Raw genomic sequence first — 18,861 nt, forward strand, 5'->3', positions numbered from 1 at the left:
TGGGGTATACTAATCAAAGAATTAATTTATTTACAACATAAATAGTCAAAACCAAGAAAAACATGTAGATATGAATAATCTGTAAAGTTAGTCGTGTGGGGTGTGGATGGGTGTAAATGTGTTGCATGGATGTTGTGGTGTAAAAACAAAGAAGAACAAACAAAAGAGCAACGCAGAGGTGTGTGGTGATAGGAGGTCTGCCCAGAGACTGGCTGCTGCTGCTGCTGCTCTGGCTTAAATACATGAGGCACACCGGGCCCAGGTGTGTCCCATTCTCCTGATTAGCCTGCCACCAGGTCTGCAGTCCTGGAGACAAAGAGCAAAACAGCAGTAGAGCCTACCGAGTAGAGGGGCCGTGACAGTTATCACACAATATACAATGAAAGAGCATTTCCTGCTACACGGGTCTTGTCCTGGTTTATGTGAAACATACAACCTCTAAAGAAAAAAACAGATGTGGTTCTGAGACATGTGATCTCACCACAATGTCTGAGACACCTCCAACATGTTTGTTTGCAATGTACTCTGCTGTTACGGCCACCGCCTACACCTCCTTGTGCACCCATCAGCCATAACATCATGACCACTGACAAGTCGAGTGAATAACATTGATTATCTTGTTACAATGGCCTCTGTCAGTCCAATGCATGGAGGCCCCACCTCACGACTTACAGGACTTAAAGGATCTGCTGCTAACATCTTGGTACCACATACCTCAGCACACCTTCAGAGATCTAGTGGAGTCCATGCTTCGATGGTCAGTGCTGTTTTGGTGGCAGCGGATCCTACACAATATACAGCAGGTGGTCATAATGTTATGGCTGTATAATGTTATGCTATGGTGTATATGCACGTATAAGAGTACGGCTGAGTATGTATTTTTTCCTGAATATTCCTGCCCACCTGTGCTGCCGGCCTGAGAAGCCTGATTGGTGCCAGGCCCAGACAGTGCAACAATCAGAAACTGGGTTGTAACATCTGCACTGGACATCAAAACACTTTTCAGCCAGACTAAGGGAGTTTCAAGGTCAGGGACATACCAAACTATCAAGTACTGCTTTGGCTTGTTGTTGCACTGGCACAATGTCTGACACCTGTTACTGGATCCCAATTCACAGCCTATCTGCAATCTCCACCACCCCCCAAAACCCCACACTAAGCCAGAGCTTAGTCAACAGCCTCCATTATCTGCTTGGGCAAGAACTCAAGCAGTAGCCACTTGGTACTTGGCACCATCACTTTCAACATCATGTGCTTGTTTGTTCAAGTTGTGATGTGAGAGACTGCTTTCCATTCCTAACATTTAATGAAAAGAGGTTATAACCTCATAGGTGTAGTTTTAAACTAGGTCCGGGAGCAAAGACCACACCTCAAACACATCCCATTTCAGCCATGTTTGTGTTGAAGCACACCTTATTCATTCCTTACCCCTTTGACTCTGCCTTCACATAAACTGTGACCGACATGACAGAAACACACTTACCTTTACCATAGATTAGGAGCTCCTTCTTGACACTTCAGACAGCAATCTAATAAAAGATCGCCAAACTCTAAGGGTCGGGGTCCTCTCCTTCTCCTCTCACACAACCTTCACAACTCATAATGTATTAATTCCTCTCTTTGTGTTATGATTTTTATATTCTTAGGAAGGTTGGAAAAATGCATTTAAATCGGTGATCAGATCGATGGTCGGCAGATCTCACTATTAAAAAAAAAATCAGTAATCGGTATCGAGTAAAATCCTGATCTGGGCATCCCTGGATCATACTTATGGAAGGGTTTGGAGATAAAGGATGTGATGATTAAAATGAACTTGCAATAGCCACCATGTTTGTGTAGTAAGTGAGAGCCACATAAAGAACACCACATTTAAACACTTAAAGAGAGTAATACTAGTAAACACCTGTCAAGTCTGGATTTTACAGTAAGCTGTTCAAAGATCTGCCCCCTCCTCTCCCGTCTCCTCATCGATCTGTACATGCAGTTGAGGTTCGTCAGTGTGCGCGCAGCTGAGAGTGGAGTGAATTACCCCCTATGTTTACCAGCTGTTCTGGTCGAAAGAACGAACATAACAAACAGGCAGACTTCTCGCACAGACCTGTAACTTCTCTATATAACCAGGCCCTCACTGGGCCATTCCTTTCAGAGACAGAGGCGCAATGCATGATGGGTGTTGTAGGAAAGTGGAATGGGTTTAAACCACAAGCTGTTTGTACAACTTTCTCCACAGCTAAGGCCAATTTAAAATATTATTGCTTCTATTGATTGCAGAGAACACCAGCTTTGACTGACAGTGGCTTTTTCCAGGGGTGAATTTGTCCTTTAAGGTTGAGGTTTACAGTCGGATACGTAAGCATTTATTTAATACATGAATCCAAATATAGTGCCCATGTGTGGAAAAGAAACTATGATATGTTATGATTACCCAATCTGGAAAATTGCATCCTTAAATGCTAATGGATTAACAGTAGGCTATATTAAAAAAACTTAATGAATAAATAAATAGATTCATTTACCAATAATGAAAACTGTGTTTTACTTAAATAGTTTTCTAAGATTTAAAAATGTTTCTAGAAATTTCTGTGTGGTTTCACTGTTTGGGTGGCGTGACTGCAAACGATGAAATATTTGAGCCAAAACCCGTGTTCACACCACCCTATACAATGATTCAATTTCATTAACAATTTCTTATCCTACTCCTCCCCTATCTGTTCAGCTTATTTCTAATGTCCACTGGTAATAAAGCACATCAAACGTGAAGTATGAATCTTAATACTTTCTTCAAACCATGTTTTAAGTTATGATTTAACACCACTGGCGCATCACTGGACCTGTGGTGGTCGTGGCCCCGAGGAACAGGCCCCCGCTGTGGATGGCGTCCTTTATTTTTCTGCATGGAAGGTGGCAACCCTATGGCCAAACAGGAATGTGATCGACATCAGGGGGAAAACTTGAGTCAACATCGGCAGGGCATGCGAATCATGGAGACCTTCGATTGCTTTTGGGGATCAAAACAGACCCACAACTTATTGTTGTCATAGAAACAAAACCCACGTGCAGCGTTCTCTCACCGGGTGCAGTGTTTTTTCTCTCACAGCAGAAGTGCTTCATCCCAGCTCTCTCCAGCCGCCCTGCCCTGCATGAGTAATGTGAGCTAATGCTTGTGATGATTTGCTGGTTCGCCGGTGTAATTTGACGTTTGGTCACGAAACACAATGCCAGAGTCATGCAGTGTATTTATGTTAGAGCTAGTTGGCTAACCTTAGCATGCTCGCTAACGTTATAACTAACAAAATACTATCCGAGTGTATGTGTCAGTTATCTAGCTTGACAAATAACTTCGCCAGCTAACATGACAAACAGTGTTGATTTTGTAAATTATGTAGCAGAACAAAGCAAATGTGCATAACTACCGATTGTTTTCTATTAGCCAATATCATTGCATTACCTGCCCAGGCTAAGGTTAGCCAGCCAGCTGTAAGCTTGTCTGCTATCGCAGACGATTTGCCAGTTCGGCAACGTAGCAAAACACCGTTGAGTAGATAACATCAGCCAACTCGCACAGACTCTCTGGGCTGATCTGGCTGGTAATTGCATGGATCTGGCATTGTGCTTTGTAACCAAATGGCAAATTACTCAGTGTAGTTATGTTGGAGCTAGTTGGCTAACCTTAGCATGCTCACTAACGTTATGACAACTAAAATATTATCCGAGTGTGAATGTCAGTGTTGTCAGTCTAGCATGACAAATAACTTTGCTACCTGACATGATATTAACTGAGGTGTTATGACAAACAGTGTTGATTTTGGAAAATATGATGCAGGTCAACATGATACCGGTCAATGAACACGTCTCATAATTCCCCAAATGTTGTGGGAACGTTGAATAAGCCTGACAAGAAAGAGAACCTGTCCATGTTTACAGTAAATGTTTCAGAGTTCCTCAATCACTGAGAACCATGAATCTTGTCTGAATTAAAAATTAGAGTGAAAAAAACTGAGATGCCTCACATCACACAAACAAAACCACTGTGGCAGGAAATGATCTTGCTTTATATTTAGACAACCAATCAGATTTGAAGGTGTTGCTTTGATGACCACGTCATTGTCTACTTAAAGTAACTAAGAGGTCTCCGAACAAGAGACAGTGTCAAGATGATCGCGTTATGGCTCACACTGCTTCTCCTTCATCAGGCCTGTAAGTAATACGCAATAATGACTGTGTCCAGATGTCTGGCTGAATGATTATTTAATGTTTAATTTATTCTTCCTTTATACCTGTATCTAGATACGCTGGCTACAGTGATTCGAGTTCAACTTGGTGAACCTGCAACCTTCACATGTGATTCACCTGATATTTTAAACAATGAAGCCTTCTGGTTCAAGCAGAGTGCTGGTGATGATCTGAAATTAATTGTGAGACGATGGAAAAATACGAACAATGTGTTTGGAGCAGAGTTTTCAGCTTCTAGATTTGATTTAAAAATTCATCAGAATATGAGCAATCTGACCATTTTGAGGACACTTCAAGAAGACGAGGGAATATATCACTGTGTAGTCCTGGAGTGGTATGAGATAACTTCGTTCATGACATATTTGTCAATAAAAGGTAATTATGTGATTTTTTTGTTGTTGTTGAAAGGATTTCCAATTCATATACATTATATCCTAATATGTCAAATTAGAAATATTACTCCATGTTGGCAATGTTGAGATTTGATCCATGACTTAATTTTACATCTGAACAATAGGTTCTTACTGCTACATTTCATCATGTCAAAGCATTTTATATTGTGTTTATTTTACTTTTGAACGTCTTCAAATACACAGGAAACACTCAGAGGACATCAAACTACACTGTTGTTCAGCGGCCGACAGTTTCTGATCCAGTCCGTCCAGGAGACTTGATGACTCTGCAGTGTTCAGTCCTCTCTGACTCTGAGAGTCAAACGTGTCCAGGAGGTCACAGTGTGTACTGGTTCAGAGCCGGATCAGATAAATCTCATCCACACATCATCTACACTGATGGAAACAGACGTGGTGGATGTGACGAGAGATCTGACACTCAGAGAAGCTGTGTTTATCGCTTCTCTAAGAACGTCAGCTCCTCTGATGCTGGGACTTACTACTGTGCTGTGGCCACATGTGGAGAGATACTGTTTGGAGACGGAACAAAACTAGAGCTTGGTATGATTATAAGTTCAGCACTGGAGGTGATCTTCATAATATTTTATTAACATCATGAATGAAACTTTCTTCTTTGTTCTCTAGAGCAAACAACAAGCTCTGAATTTGTTGCTCTGGTGATAGCGATAGTCTGCCTGGTCATTTCTGTGATTGGAAATATTGTTTTCATCTGTCACCGATCTCCGAGAGCAGCATGTGGACAATGTAAAGGTAAGAGTTGTTTACTGACTCAAACATTTGGTAGTTTTACTTGAAACGTTTATTGACTACAGGAAGTGTAACATCAAACAGGAGAGGACAAACCTTCACCTCCTGTTCTTAAATGAAATAGAAGATATCCATATCAGCACGTCACTGATATTTCGCACTATTTTGAGCCTCCACATTGCTGTTTATTCCATGTGTGCCTCAATAAACCTGAACAGGATGCACAAGTTATTAAGGACACTGTCCAAAAATGATGTTTTTAATGTTATATTTTAAACTAAAATGTGCTGAAACAGCTGAGGATCTGGATTTAAAAGTGAGAAAAGTACATAATGTTTCTGTCTTCACTCAATTCAAGGAATAGAAAGCGCCTCTTTGCCAGCAAGACGTGACAACTCCAACCCAAGAATAGATGATATTGTAAGTGATCAAAGAAAGTTGCATACTGTATAACTTTAACATAACTCCTAACTTGCTGTATACGAACACCATCATGTAATGAGAACTTTATTTGCTGCACAGACTGAAGGTGGACATGATCTGAACTATGCTGCGTTGCATTTTCACGGCCCGAAATCTACAAGAGGGAGGAAGACTAAAGAGTTAAAGACTGAAGACGGTGTCTATTCTCAAGTGAAACGCTCGATGTAAATGTCTATGAAAACATGTGGGGGGTTTTATACGACTGACCTTAAAGTGTCTAACATGATTGTTGAGAGGAAGCAGACACTACTGTTTCTGCATCTACTTCTGAATGCATAAAATGACCCTTTATGTTACTGTGAGTTGATCCTTCCATCTTTTTATGTTTCACATCCTGTTGTTGTGTTTTAATGTCTTTTTAAATAATCTGAAATCTTTAGTAAAACCTTGTCATGTCTTATTAAAGCATAAATATCTTTTTGTCTTTCTTACACGTGCGTCTCTGCTTTTCCTCAGTGATATTAGGTGCATTCACTTACAGCATTTAAGACACAATTAAACAAAGAGGTTAAACAGACAACAGAACACATAGTAAGGAAAAGGAAAGAAATGCACTTTTTCATCATATAAGTTTTAAATGTTTGTTGTCTTTGTTAAAGTTTATTTAAAGATTTGGACTGTAAAGAAACTGAAACAGCTCAAATTTTAGTGACTGATAAATGTCACATCTGACGGTGCTTGAAACACGAGGGACCACCAGGAAGCAGCTTAATGCACGTTAGTTCTCTAGGGTGAGTAAAGCCACAGGTTTTGGCTTTCAGCAAATACTTTTTTTAAAGATTCTTTCGAGGCCTCTTGCCTATATCCTGCATTTGTTGGTGCAGCACAAACCTCGTCACACGATCCCATGCGCAGGTTGAAGTCTCATCTTTGGCAGTCAAACTGTTGCAGGCTTCTCTCGGATGTTTTTTCTTGTAAACAGTGCCAACCTTTCAGGACAACTGGTGCTGCTTGAGTTTCAGCTCACTTTATGGGTGCAGGGCATCTCCAGTTAGAAAGTCCAAGGCATATGAGAATAAAAGAGACTTTTTTGATTTGTTTCTGTATTGTCTGAAGGAAACAGGGGTCATGGGGGCATGTTGGGTGTGATCTTCACTTCTTTTATCTAAGATATACTTATTGTCCTTTCTAAGGATTTGAAAGAGGTCCTTACTTGTTCACTGCTCCCATGTTTAAAGTGCTTGACGTTCTCTGTATTCAGTATAACTGTGTCTGCCCAAAGGTCTGTGGGGTCTCTGCAGGTCTTCCTCACCTGGTATGAGATTTAGGGACGAGGCCAGTTAGTGGAGAGTTCCTTCTGCTATAAACTCCTCGGGGGTGATGGTGATCCTGCAGGCCCAGAGGTCATGTCGACTGAGGATAAATGAGAAAGTATTTATTCAATATCATCCCCTACATGCTGAATGAAGTAGAAGCAGTGTGACACCTAACACGATCATCTTGATACTGTGTCTTGTTAGGAGAACTGTTAGTTATGATGTGACTGAACATGGTGACATGGTCATGATAGGTCAAACCTTCAGTTGCATCTCATTGGTTATCACACAATATACAATGAAAGAGCATTTCCTGCTACACTGGTCTTGTCCTGGTTTATGTGAAACATACAACCTCTAAAGAAAAAAACAGATGTGGTTCTGAGACGTGTGATCTCACCACAATGTCTGAGACGCCTCCCACCCGTTTGTTTGCAATGTACTCTGCTGTTACAGCCACCGCCTACACCTCCTTGTGCACCAATCAGCCATAACATCATGACCACTGACAAGTCGAGTGAATAACATTGATTATCTTGTTACAATGGCCTCTGTCAGTGGGTGGGATACGTTCGGCAGCAAGTGAATGTTTTGTCCTTGAAGTTGATGTGTTGGAAGCAGGAAAAATGGGTAAGTTTCAGGAGGTTTGTGACTTTGACAACTAAACAACTGGGTCAGAGCATCTCCAAAACTGCAGCTCTTGTGGGGTGTTCCTGGTCTGCAATGGTCAGTATCTACCAAAAGCAGTCATTGGAAGGAAAACCAACGACATGGTCATGGGTGGCCAAGGATTATTGATGCGGATTATTTGGAGTGAAGGCTGGCCTGTGTGGTCCAATCCAACAGAAGAGCTACTGAAGCTCAAATTGCTGAAAAGGTTAATGCTGGTTCTGATAGAAAGGTGTCAGAACACACAGTACGTCACAGTTTGATGCGTATGGGCTTGCCTTGCTGCAGACCAGTCAGGGTGCCCATCCTGATCCTCATCCACCACTAAAAGTTCCAACAATGGGCGCATGAGCATCAGAACTGGACCACAGAGCAATGGAAGAAGATGGCCTGGTCTCAGGAATCACGTTTTCGTTTTCATCATGTGGATGGCTGGGTCCATGTGCGTCGTTTACCTGGGGAAGACATGGCACCAGGATGCACTATGAGAAGAAGGCGAGCCGGCGGAGGCAGTGTGATGCTTTGGGCAATGTTCTGCTGGGAAACCTTGGGTCCTGCCATTCATGTGGATGCTACTTTGACACGTACCAACTACCTAAAGATTGTTGCAGACCAAGTACACCCCTTCATAGAAGCAGTATCTCCTAATGGTGTGGCCTCTTTCAGCAGACTGCAAAAATCCTTAAGAAATGGTTTGAGGTTTGAACACAACAAGTTCAAGGTGTTGACTTGGCCTCCAAATTCCCCAGACCTCAATCCAGTCGAGCATCTGTGGGATGTGCTGGCAAACAAGTCCAATGAATGGAGGCCCCACCTCGCGACTTACAGGACTTAAATGATAATATAATGTAATGTTATGCTATGGTGTATATGCACGTATAAGAGTACGGCTGAGTGTGTATTTTTTCCTGAATATTCCTGCCCACCTGTGCTGCTGGCCTGAGAAGCCTGATTGGTGCCAGGCCCAGACAGTGCAACATTCAGAAACTGGGTTGTAACATCTGCACTGGACATCAAAACACTTTTCAGCCAGACTAAGGGAGTTTCAAGGTCAGGGACATTCCAAACTATCAAGTACTGCTTTGGCTTGTTGTTGCACTAGCACAAAAAATGTCTGACACCTGTTACTGGATCCCAATTCACAGCCTATCTGCAATCTCCACCATCCCCCAAAACCCCACAGAAAGCCAGAGCTTAGTCAACAGCCTCCATTATCTGCTTGGGCAAGAACTCAAGCAGTAGCCACTTGGTACTTGGCACCATCACTTTCAACAACATGTGCTTGTTTGTGATGTGAGAGACTGCTTTCCATTCCTAACATTTAATGAAAAGAGGTTATAACCTCATAGGTGTAGTTTTAAACTAGGTCCGGGAGCAAAGACCACACCTCAAACACATCCCATTTCAGCCATGTTTGTGTTTAAGCACACCTTATTCATTCCTTACCCCTTTGACTCTGCCTTCACATAAACTGTGACCAACATGACAGAAACATGCTTACCTTTACCATAGATTAGAATAGAGAGAATAAAAGATCGCTAAACTCTCCTCTCCATCTCCTCTCACACAACCTTCCCAACTCATAATGTATTAATTCCTCTCTTTGTGTAATGATTTTTATATTCTTTGGAAGGTTAGAAAAATGCATTTAAATCGGTGATCAGATCGATGGTCGGCAGATCTCACGATTAAAAGAATCAGTAATTTGTATCGAGTAAAATCCTGATCGGGGCATCCCTGGATCATACTTACGGAAGGGTTTGGAGATAAAGGATGTGATGATTAAAATTAACTTGCGATAGCCACCATGTTTGTGTAGTAAGTGAGAGCCACATGAAGAATACCACATTTAAACACTAAACCCAGAAAAAGAAATGAGCCCTTCAGAGTTAAATGCTGATGAAACATTTAATAAGCTTTACAAACAGTTTGTGAGAAACGTGAGATGCTTCACATCACACGGACAAAACCACTGTGGGAGGAAGTGAACTTAGATGTATATTTAGATATCCAATCAGATTTGAAGGTGTGGCTTTGATGACCACGTCACCATCTTCACTTACAAAGTAACTAAGAGGTCTCCTGAGTAGAGACAGTGTAAAGATGATTGCGTTATGGCTCACACTGCTTCTCCTTCATCAGGCCTGTAAGTGATACGCAATAATGACTGTGTCCAGATGTCTGGCTGAATGATTATTTACTGTTTAATTTATTCTTCCTTTATACTTGTATCTAGATACGCTGGCTCCAGTGACCCAAGTTCAACTTGGTGAACCTGCAACCTTCACATGTGATTCACCTTATATTTTAAACAATGAAGCCTTCTGGTTCAAGCAGAGTGCTGGTGATGATCTGAAATTAATTGTGAGACGATGGAAAAATACACACAAAGTGTTTGGAGCAGAGTTTTCAGCTTCTAGATTTGATTTAAAAGTTCATCAGAATATGAACAATCTGACCATTTTGAGGACAGTTCAAGAAGACGAGGGAATGTATCACTGTGTAGTCCTGGACTGGAATAAGATAACTTCGTTCATGACATATTTGTCAATAAAAGGTAATTATGTGATTTTTTTGTTGTTGTTGAAAGGATTTCCAATTCATATACATTATATCCTAATATGTCAAATTAGAAATATTACTCCATGTTGGCAATGTTGAGATTTGACCCATGATTTGATTTTACATCTGAACAATAGGTTCTTACTGCTACATTTCATCATGTCAAAGCATTTTATATTGTGTTTATTTTACTTTTGAACGTCTTCAAATACACAGGAAACACTCAGAGGACATCAAACTACACTGTTGTTCAGCGGCCGACAGTTTCTGATCCAGTCCGTCCAGGAGACTTGATGACTCTGCAGTGTTCAGTCCTCTCTGACTCTGAGAGTCAAACGTGTCCAGGAGGTCACAGTGTGTACTGGTTCAGAGCCGGATCAAATAAATCTCATCCAGACATCATCTACACTGATGGAAACAGACGTGGTGGATGTGACGAGAGATCTGACACTCAGAGAAGCTGTGTTTATCGCTTCTCGAAGAACGTCAGCTCCTCTGATGCTGGGACTTACTACTGTGCTGTGGCCACATGTGGAGAGATACTGTTTGGAGACGGAACAAAACTAGAGCTTGGTATGATTATAAGTTCAGCACTGGAGGTGATCTTCATAATATTTCATTAACATCATGAATGAAACTTTCTTCTTTGTTCTCTAGAGCAAACAACAAGCTCTGAATGTGTTGCTCTGGTGATAGCGATAGTCTGCCTGGTCATTTCTGTGATTGGAAATATAGTTTTCATCTGTCACCGATCTCCGAGAGCAGCATGTGGACAATGTAAAGGTAAGAGTTGTTTACTGGTTTAAAAATGACATTTCAGGGGTTTATTGCCAAGTAGGTTTCCACATACAAGGAGTTTGCGTAAGTGTAACTCTATTTACAGATTCTTAATAAGAATGTAGAATCTGAACACACAGGACTTTGGTATGAGAATTGTTCTGGTTTCTGTTTGTACTACATTTATAATACTGACCAATCACCTATCACGAAAAACCGTCTGTATGCAGAGCAAAAGCAGGCAGAACACAATGTTTCGTTATGACATCCCAGCTCCCGTCGGTGGTCATCTGACAATAAGTTAGCTTCCTATTAATCTCTAGAGACAGACAGCTAACAATCTGCTCTTGATCAAAAATTCAACTTGAGACAAATTCGCTTGACACTGTGTTGCGAAAGCCGATCAGCATTTAGATTTCCCGACTTCCACGAATGCATCAGATATGATCATTTTTACTTTTCACAAATCTGCACTATGATGTTGTTATGTCCACAAACTCGTTAATTAAAGTAAATTACAAGAAAATCGGTTTATTTTTTGGGTTCATGCCTCTATAGTAAACTGAGGCTCACCAGAAACAGATGAACAGGCGTTCTTCTAGGGGATTTAATGAACCATGAAATGACAGCATTTTGTTGACATATCTGAAGGGGCGAATTTTGCTTCACGTTTGATCTGAACGCACAGTCGCTTCTCGAGTTGCGAATTGGACTGTAAACCATGCAACGCACGGTAAATGAAGTGCTGGGTGGAAGTTGTTTATCACTAACTGTGGGTCACGCCTGAATGCCCGAAAAGAGGTTATATCGGCTTCAGATGATGGTCGATGGGTCTTGAGATTGTGGTAAAAATAAAAATAGAATATATATATATATATAACAGAATTTAGCTATGCAATCAATTTGGCACTATAATTTCCTTTGGGATTAATAAAGTTCTATCTTACTTTGTTTTCTATTATTCAAATGTGTTTTTGAATCACGTTGGTTAAAGTTTGTTTCATTTCAAAAACTGTACACATATTTTAATTTAATTAAGTTTCGGAGCCTCGCCTTCCTCCTGAAACAAACAAGCACTTACAAGCCATTTTGCCATTCAAAGGTCAGACCTTAGTCGCGATTGGCTGAGTATTTGGAGTGATAGCCCCAGAGCGGCTGCACCGCACTCTCACTCCAAAGTTGTAGAAAACATGGCTGCTCTGGGATCAGTTATTCGGCCCTATATGTACGAGCCAGAATCGCCGGGAGGTATCAGAATGGTAAGTTGAAATCTTGACAACGACTTGACTTCAAGCTAGTGCAAGAAGGCAGCCTGAGGTGAATGACGATTGGTCGATTTCAGCGAAAGCAAGGTTCTCCTAGAAACCTGCAGCTGTTCTGAGCGGCCCGTTTCAGATGCGACCTTTGTAAACATGTAACTCTGGAAAAACACGGAATTCACTTTTTCTCTATGAACAATAAACACCCAAACATGTGAAACCCATGCACAATATGAGAATATGCATTTAAAAGATATGGCCCCTTTAAAAAGAATAACATATACATATTAAAGAGGATTATAAAAAACATGTACAATATATATTTGGTTTAAGAATGAGCTGTATATTCTGCACAGGCATGTGCACTACTGCTGCTGCTACTAAATAATAATGTCCGAATCTTTCTCAGTTGTGGTTGTCGCCATAAGTAATAGGACTTCATCATACATGCAAAATATATTCAAACTACTTCATCCTTAATTATAACTATTGATGTTTTTTCTGTTTCGTGATCCTGCAGCCGTTGCTCTGCGAAAGAACAGCAACCTTCAAAGCATACAACAGGTAAAGTATTTAAAGGCACGATTAACTTAAACAAAACCAACATTTAATTATTTTAATCTTCTCATGTCTGTATTTTGTCAGAGCAATAAGGACACACTGGTTTACTCCGCTGTCATCTTCACCATGATGAGAGCTGACAGCGGGGCAGTGAAGGATGCAACAGCAGTGGAGAGAGAGAGGATCTACGCCGCTGTGAAGGCCTTTAGGTTGGACCAGTGAGTGAATCATTAGTAGGTTCTGTGTGAGCTCGATGATGATGACATTGGTTGGTTTAGAGCTACAGAATGTTTAGTGAGTTTGTGGATGTTAAGTAGTACAGCAGACCATTTCAGTCTTTCCAGGAAGTTGTGGTGTTGCATGGCGAATCATCGTGGTCCCCCAGCGTGTTTTTCCCAGTCGCTCACAGCGGATTTGTGATGCGTTTAACAGAAAAAAAACCAGCACAACTTGCATTGCAGTTTTTTTAATAAGCTACCACAGAATCAAGCAGCTTAGGCCGCAACAATCTAAGATTCATGTTTAAAATCAGTTTGATTGATTGTGTTTTTATCAAAATGTTCAGCTGTTGTCTCTGTGTTTATCTAAGTTTTAATTTACTAGTTTTGATTACCAAACAATATTCTTTAATTCACAATACATTTACTTTGTCAAATCTTGTCAAATTAAAGGACTGTAAAATATGTGTTACCAGGACTCTAATGTTGTCTCTCTGTAAGTCCACCACCACTTTGATTACGACTGAAATATCAGACCAAACTTGGATGGATTACTGTGAAATATTGTAAATACGTGTTTCCAGAGGATGCTATCAGGGGGGCTTACATGTTTTGTGTTGTTAATGGCAGAATTGCAGGGACATTCAGAGGAAGTAGCGCTAAGATATATGACACATCTGACATCCTGATGTTTGTTTCTTCTGTGTAAATGAATCTAGCATGAGCCTGCTTGTTTTGTTACAGGCCTTTTCTTTGCAAAACATCTTATCATCTTTGGTGACACTCTAAATTTCAGCCATGTGTGCATTGAGACACAAATTTACAGAGAACAAAAGAAGAGTGCGAGAGAGAGAGAGAGAGAGAGAGAGAGAGAGAGTAGATGATCAGTGGTTTTGTGTATCTGTCTGCCACAAGTTTCCACAACTGTAGAGCAAAGCACAGCTAACAAAGATATACAGAGATCTTATCTTGTGTCCTGTGTTAAAAAATAAGTCATGCAGCATAAAAAAGTTGCAGGAAAACTACCTTAAATAAGTTAACTCCTCTGCCTGCTTGTGTCACAGAGCTTTGTAAAGGCCTTTTATATGTCTGCCGTGAGAACAACAAGCAAAGCCACATGCAACAGCTTCACTGACACACAGGCTGCGGTTGACTGTTTCTCTGTGCGCTTTGACCAACCTTCAAGGCTGTTTACTCAGAGCGTATATGACTGTGACCTTGAACAGGATGTGTAATGAGGGACGGGCTGCGTGAGGTTTCTGCAGGCTAGTTTGAGTTGATAAAAGCGAAAGGATTGTTTTAATTTTCTTTTGTGTTAATGTGGCTTTTCTGTGCTTGCAACCAAAGACAGCTACACCGACACGCATTTGTGATTTATTGCAGATGCATGTTATTTCATTTAAATGTAACTTCATTGATCACTGTTAATATGGACAGGCTGGCATTAAAACAGTGCTCCAAGTTCAAATTAGAAGAGACTTTAGGAAGGATATGAAACAACATATAAAGAGCGAAAAGTAACTCAAGATCAGTCTAACAAGCTTCTGGTCAAAAAGACCGAGCTGGGACCAGTGAACTTCTAGCGCTTTCACCCTCTTGGATGTGAAAAGCACCAAACCACAGAAAAGTACGATAAAAACAGTCATTACAAAGTGAAACTGTACCCTTTATTTACTCGTGTAAGTTGTTATGACACTCCACCTGCCTATTTAAGATCAGTATAAGCGGCAGTGCAGGCCGAGCATCATGGACCTCTAACAGAGAGAGAGGAAGCAAGAAAAGCCCCTCGGTGTTCACACCTCAGTTTGAAGCCAAACCACAGCAGTGCTTCAGTTTCCATGCATCACTTGTTTGTCAGCGCTGGCTGTGAATACGTGTTTGTTTCTTGTGTATGTGCCAGGCGCATGCAAGAGTGCATATGTCGCATTTGCAAGGACTTTATGGTCAAACCAGATCTTTTTTGCTAGTCGTCAATATCATGATGGAGCTTAAGGCCACAAACCACAATGCATTGGTCTGAATGTTTTACATGCAGATTTGACCCTATATATAGCTAGCTTATCTCCGAGGTGATTGTGGTGTTAAACTGCACTGCTATATCTTGGGTTCTTATCTATCATCATTTTTTTGTGGTTTGTGCTCAGATTCACATGAATTATTCCTTCAGATCTAAAGCTGCAGGTCAGAGGAATCAGAAGCTATTGTGTACGCTTCTCATAGGTGATTGTGTTTCTATGATAGCGATGTTCTGCTCTTTCTTTTCTTCTTCCCCCCCGACAAGAAGTGTACCTGGAGTTCTTCCTTCCTTCTAATGTGCTTTGCTACAGGTGGATGGTAGAGTGGGCAGGGCATTATTTATGATGTGTAACATTTCTTGGCTGGCTCCAATTTTATTAATTTAGCTTCCTGTATTACTGTTATCATTTGACTGCCATGTTAAGCAGCTGTGAATATTTATTGTGTGCATGTCTCATGTTGCGTTATCTTCATATAAGGCCGTTGTGACTTGTGTCTGTGAAAAGCTTTTTCCTTACTTGCTGAATTACAAATATCTGGATCCAATTTTAAATACAGGCAAACAAAAAATTCCAATTCAAAGCTGTTAGGATCAATATTTTCACAACTCTCAATCTCACTATTACCTGCTAACAAGGCAGTGGGATGCTTATCCAATCCACAGAGAAACAACACCTGACACATCACAGGGTAACTCTTGATTCGATACGCGATATGTGGCCCACGTTAACGACAAGATCACGATACAGCGATTCTGCGATAATTGATATATTGCAAGCATGAGTCAGGACGATGATAAATTGCCATACCGATATTTTGTCCCCCACCTAATGCACAGTACTAAACATGATGGTGACCTCCCAAAAGCAGACAGGGAGCTATGTTGTTTATGGGCTCAAGAAATCTGGCCTTTACACAGATGTCCATACAGAGTCTGGTTCGGGTTAAAGCAATCATTTTTTCTTTTTTTACTATCTCTCTACCGTTTCTACAATTACCTTGTAACCCAAAACAAGTGGTTTGAGTTGCTTAGCTGCTTTGAGGAAGTTTCTTTTTGTTTCAACCTCGACGACCCCTGTGAAAAACGCGGTAAGTCTTCTACGTTAATCACTTTGCTGATCTTGCTCTGCACATGTGTAAGTAAGTAGTCAACCTTGGGCATAGCGTGTAGGTTGACCTCAGCGATTGAGGCATGCGCCGCATGTGTGGAGGCACGCTCCACGATGAAACAGCACCAGATTCCACTCGCTGCGTACATACTTGATAGTTAGACAGAAACTCAACAGCATTGAATTTTATCATTTTATATTTAACAGCTAACATTCAAACTAATGAGCACACTCAAGCCATCCGAGTCATCATGCCTACCATGCTGTGTAAATACACAGTGAATGAAAACATCACAGACATGTGCTCTGTTGTACCAAGTTGCCTCTTTCTCCTTCCTCTTGTGTTAAGGGAAATTCTGTCACGATCTGTGGCTGCAGTGTCGGTGTTGTGTGTTTGTGCTTGTGATTGTCTACTTTCAGAGGTGCACCGGAGGGCTGGGCGGAGTTGCGGTCTCGGGAGTGATCACACCCACACGCACCTGCAGCAGGTTGATAATCAGCGCCTGGTTAAAAGCCCTGATCCTCACGCTGTCTGCTGCCAGATGATTTCGTGAACCACACGCGGTATATGGCTCAGTCTTTCGTATTGTTTAGACCTTCTATAGTGCTCCTGTGTTTTTTCCCTGTGCTACAACTAACTTCGTCCTGCTCTGTCTGCAGTGTCCTCCTGAGCACCGACCAAAGTGCGACTCCGCTTCAGTGTCTCGAGCCCTCAGCACCTCTGCAGCACTCAACCTGCCCTGCGCTCCGCCGAGCAGCAACACACCTCGCAGCTCCTCAGCCCCGCTGCCACCCGCCACCTGCCCTGCGCTCCTCCGAGCGACAACCCGCCACGCAGCTCTTCAGCCCCGCTGCTACCTGCTCTGCGCTCTTCCGAGCGGCAACCTGCCCTGCGCTTCCCCGAGCGGCAACACACCTCGCAGCTCCTCAGCAGCTTCAAGCCTCAATTTACAGTAGCTTGTATCCAGTGGTGTTCAAATAAATACCTTGTTCATCCGACCCCAGCCTTGTGTCCGCTTTTGGGTTCAACCCGTTCCTACCGAGTGTAACAGAATCATCTGGCCTCTAAATGGACCCAGCGGACCCAACATCAGTCGCCCAGGCCCTGAATGCTCAAGGAGTCCTGGTAGGGAGGCACGACCAAATGCTGAAACAAGTCATGGATGCCCTTCAGGTCCTCACCACCAACGTCTCACAGCTCGGCCAACAAGTCTCCGTGCTTTCTACGCAGCCACCAGCGCTCCCTTTAACCTCCACTGCCAATGTGAGCCAACCTCCCGCTTCAAGCACAGCTCAACCCCCTTCATCTACCACCAGAGAGCCTTTTAGTCCCCCACCAGAGCATTACTCAGGCAACATAGGTTCTTGTAGTAGCTTCCTGTTACAATGTTCCCATGTGTTTGATCTGCAACCCACTAGTTATGCCTCTGACAAATCTCGTATAGCTTATACTATGAACCTCTTAAGAGGAAAAGCAGCACAGTGGGGGACCGCATTATGGGAGGGGGGTTCTAATATTCTCGACTCTCACGCCTCTTTCGTAGACGAAATGAGGAAGGTTTTTGATCATCCTGTGCAAGGTTCAGTGGCAGCTAGCCATTTATTCAATTTAAGACAGGGATCTCAGTCGGCAGCCGAATATTCTATTGAGTTCCGCATTCTGGCGGCAGAGACTGGCTGGAACGAGCCTGCTCTTGTAAATTTCTTTTTACAGGGGTTATCTGAGAACTTACAGGACGAGTTAGCGGCCAGGGAAGAGCCAGCCTCTCTGGAGCAACTCATTTAATTAACCATTCGATTAGATAATCGTTTGAGGGAGAGGGTAAGAGAGAGAACCTGCAACAGTCGCAGATTGGCTAGCTCCACCCCCAGTCAGTCCCCTCTTCCTCCGACAAGACATCTGAACACCCCACATCCCTCCGGGGTTCCCCGAGCTCCTCCTGCTGTTTCGGAGGAACCGATGCAGCTGGGAAGATCTCGCCTGACTCCAGAGGAACGACAACGCCGAAGAGCTCTGCAGTTATGCATTTACTGTGGCCAGCCCGGACACTTCCTCGCCCTCTGTCCGGCTCTGCCAAAAGGTCCGGCTCGCCATTGACAGAGGGCACCTTGGTGAGCCAGACATCCTCATGCTCCAGCCCTCTAGTCCGTCTAACTCTTCCTGCATCACTCCAGTGGTCTCGCGAGACCTTACCCATTCAAGTGTTCGTGGACTCCGGTGCCGATGATAATTTCATCGACATGTCCCTGGTTGAACAAACTTTGATCCCTATTGAAGCCCTCGACGCCCCCAGAACTGTGAACGCCTTAGACGGGCGAAAATTGGCTGTAATTACTCACCGCACATTACCCATCACCCTAGTAATTTCCGGTAATCATCGGGAGATGATACAGCTCTTTGTCATTCCTTCCCCCTTTTCCCCGGTGGTGCTGGGACTCCCCTGGTTGCGTCTCCACAACCCTCACATTGACTGGACCGCAGCTGCCATTTCCAGCTGGAGCCCCTTTTGCCACACCCACTGTTTTCGTTCTGCTGTTTCCGCAGACGGGATTAAAAC

General features: G+C 42.5%; 1 protein-coding gene across 1 annotated transcript; it reads left to right on the forward strand.

Annotated features, from left to right (window-relative positions):
• Window positions 1-9,904: 9,904 nt before the first annotated feature.
• Window positions 9,905-17,260, forward strand: LOC138598526 (uncharacterized). Its single transcript, XM_069670321.1, has 5 exons — window positions 9,905-9,947; window positions 10,038-10,358; window positions 11,021-11,121; window positions 13,045-13,155; window positions 16,964-17,260. Exons 1-5 carry the CDS (start codon window positions 9,905-9,907, stop codon window positions 17,258-17,260), a joined length of 873 nt encoding a protein of 290 aa, XP_069526422.1.
• Window positions 17,261-18,861: the final 1,601 nt, after the last annotated feature.

The sequence above is a fragment of the Semicossyphus pulcher genome, unplaced genomic scaffold (genome assembly GCF_022749685.1).
Source record: "Semicossyphus pulcher isolate SPU_LCO1_2020_fin unplaced genomic scaffold, fSemPul1.0.p SCAF_2, whole genome shotgun sequence".
In the NCBI taxonomy this organism is placed as follows: domain Eukaryota; kingdom Metazoa; phylum Chordata; class Actinopteri; order Labriformes; family Labridae; genus Semicossyphus; species Semicossyphus pulcher.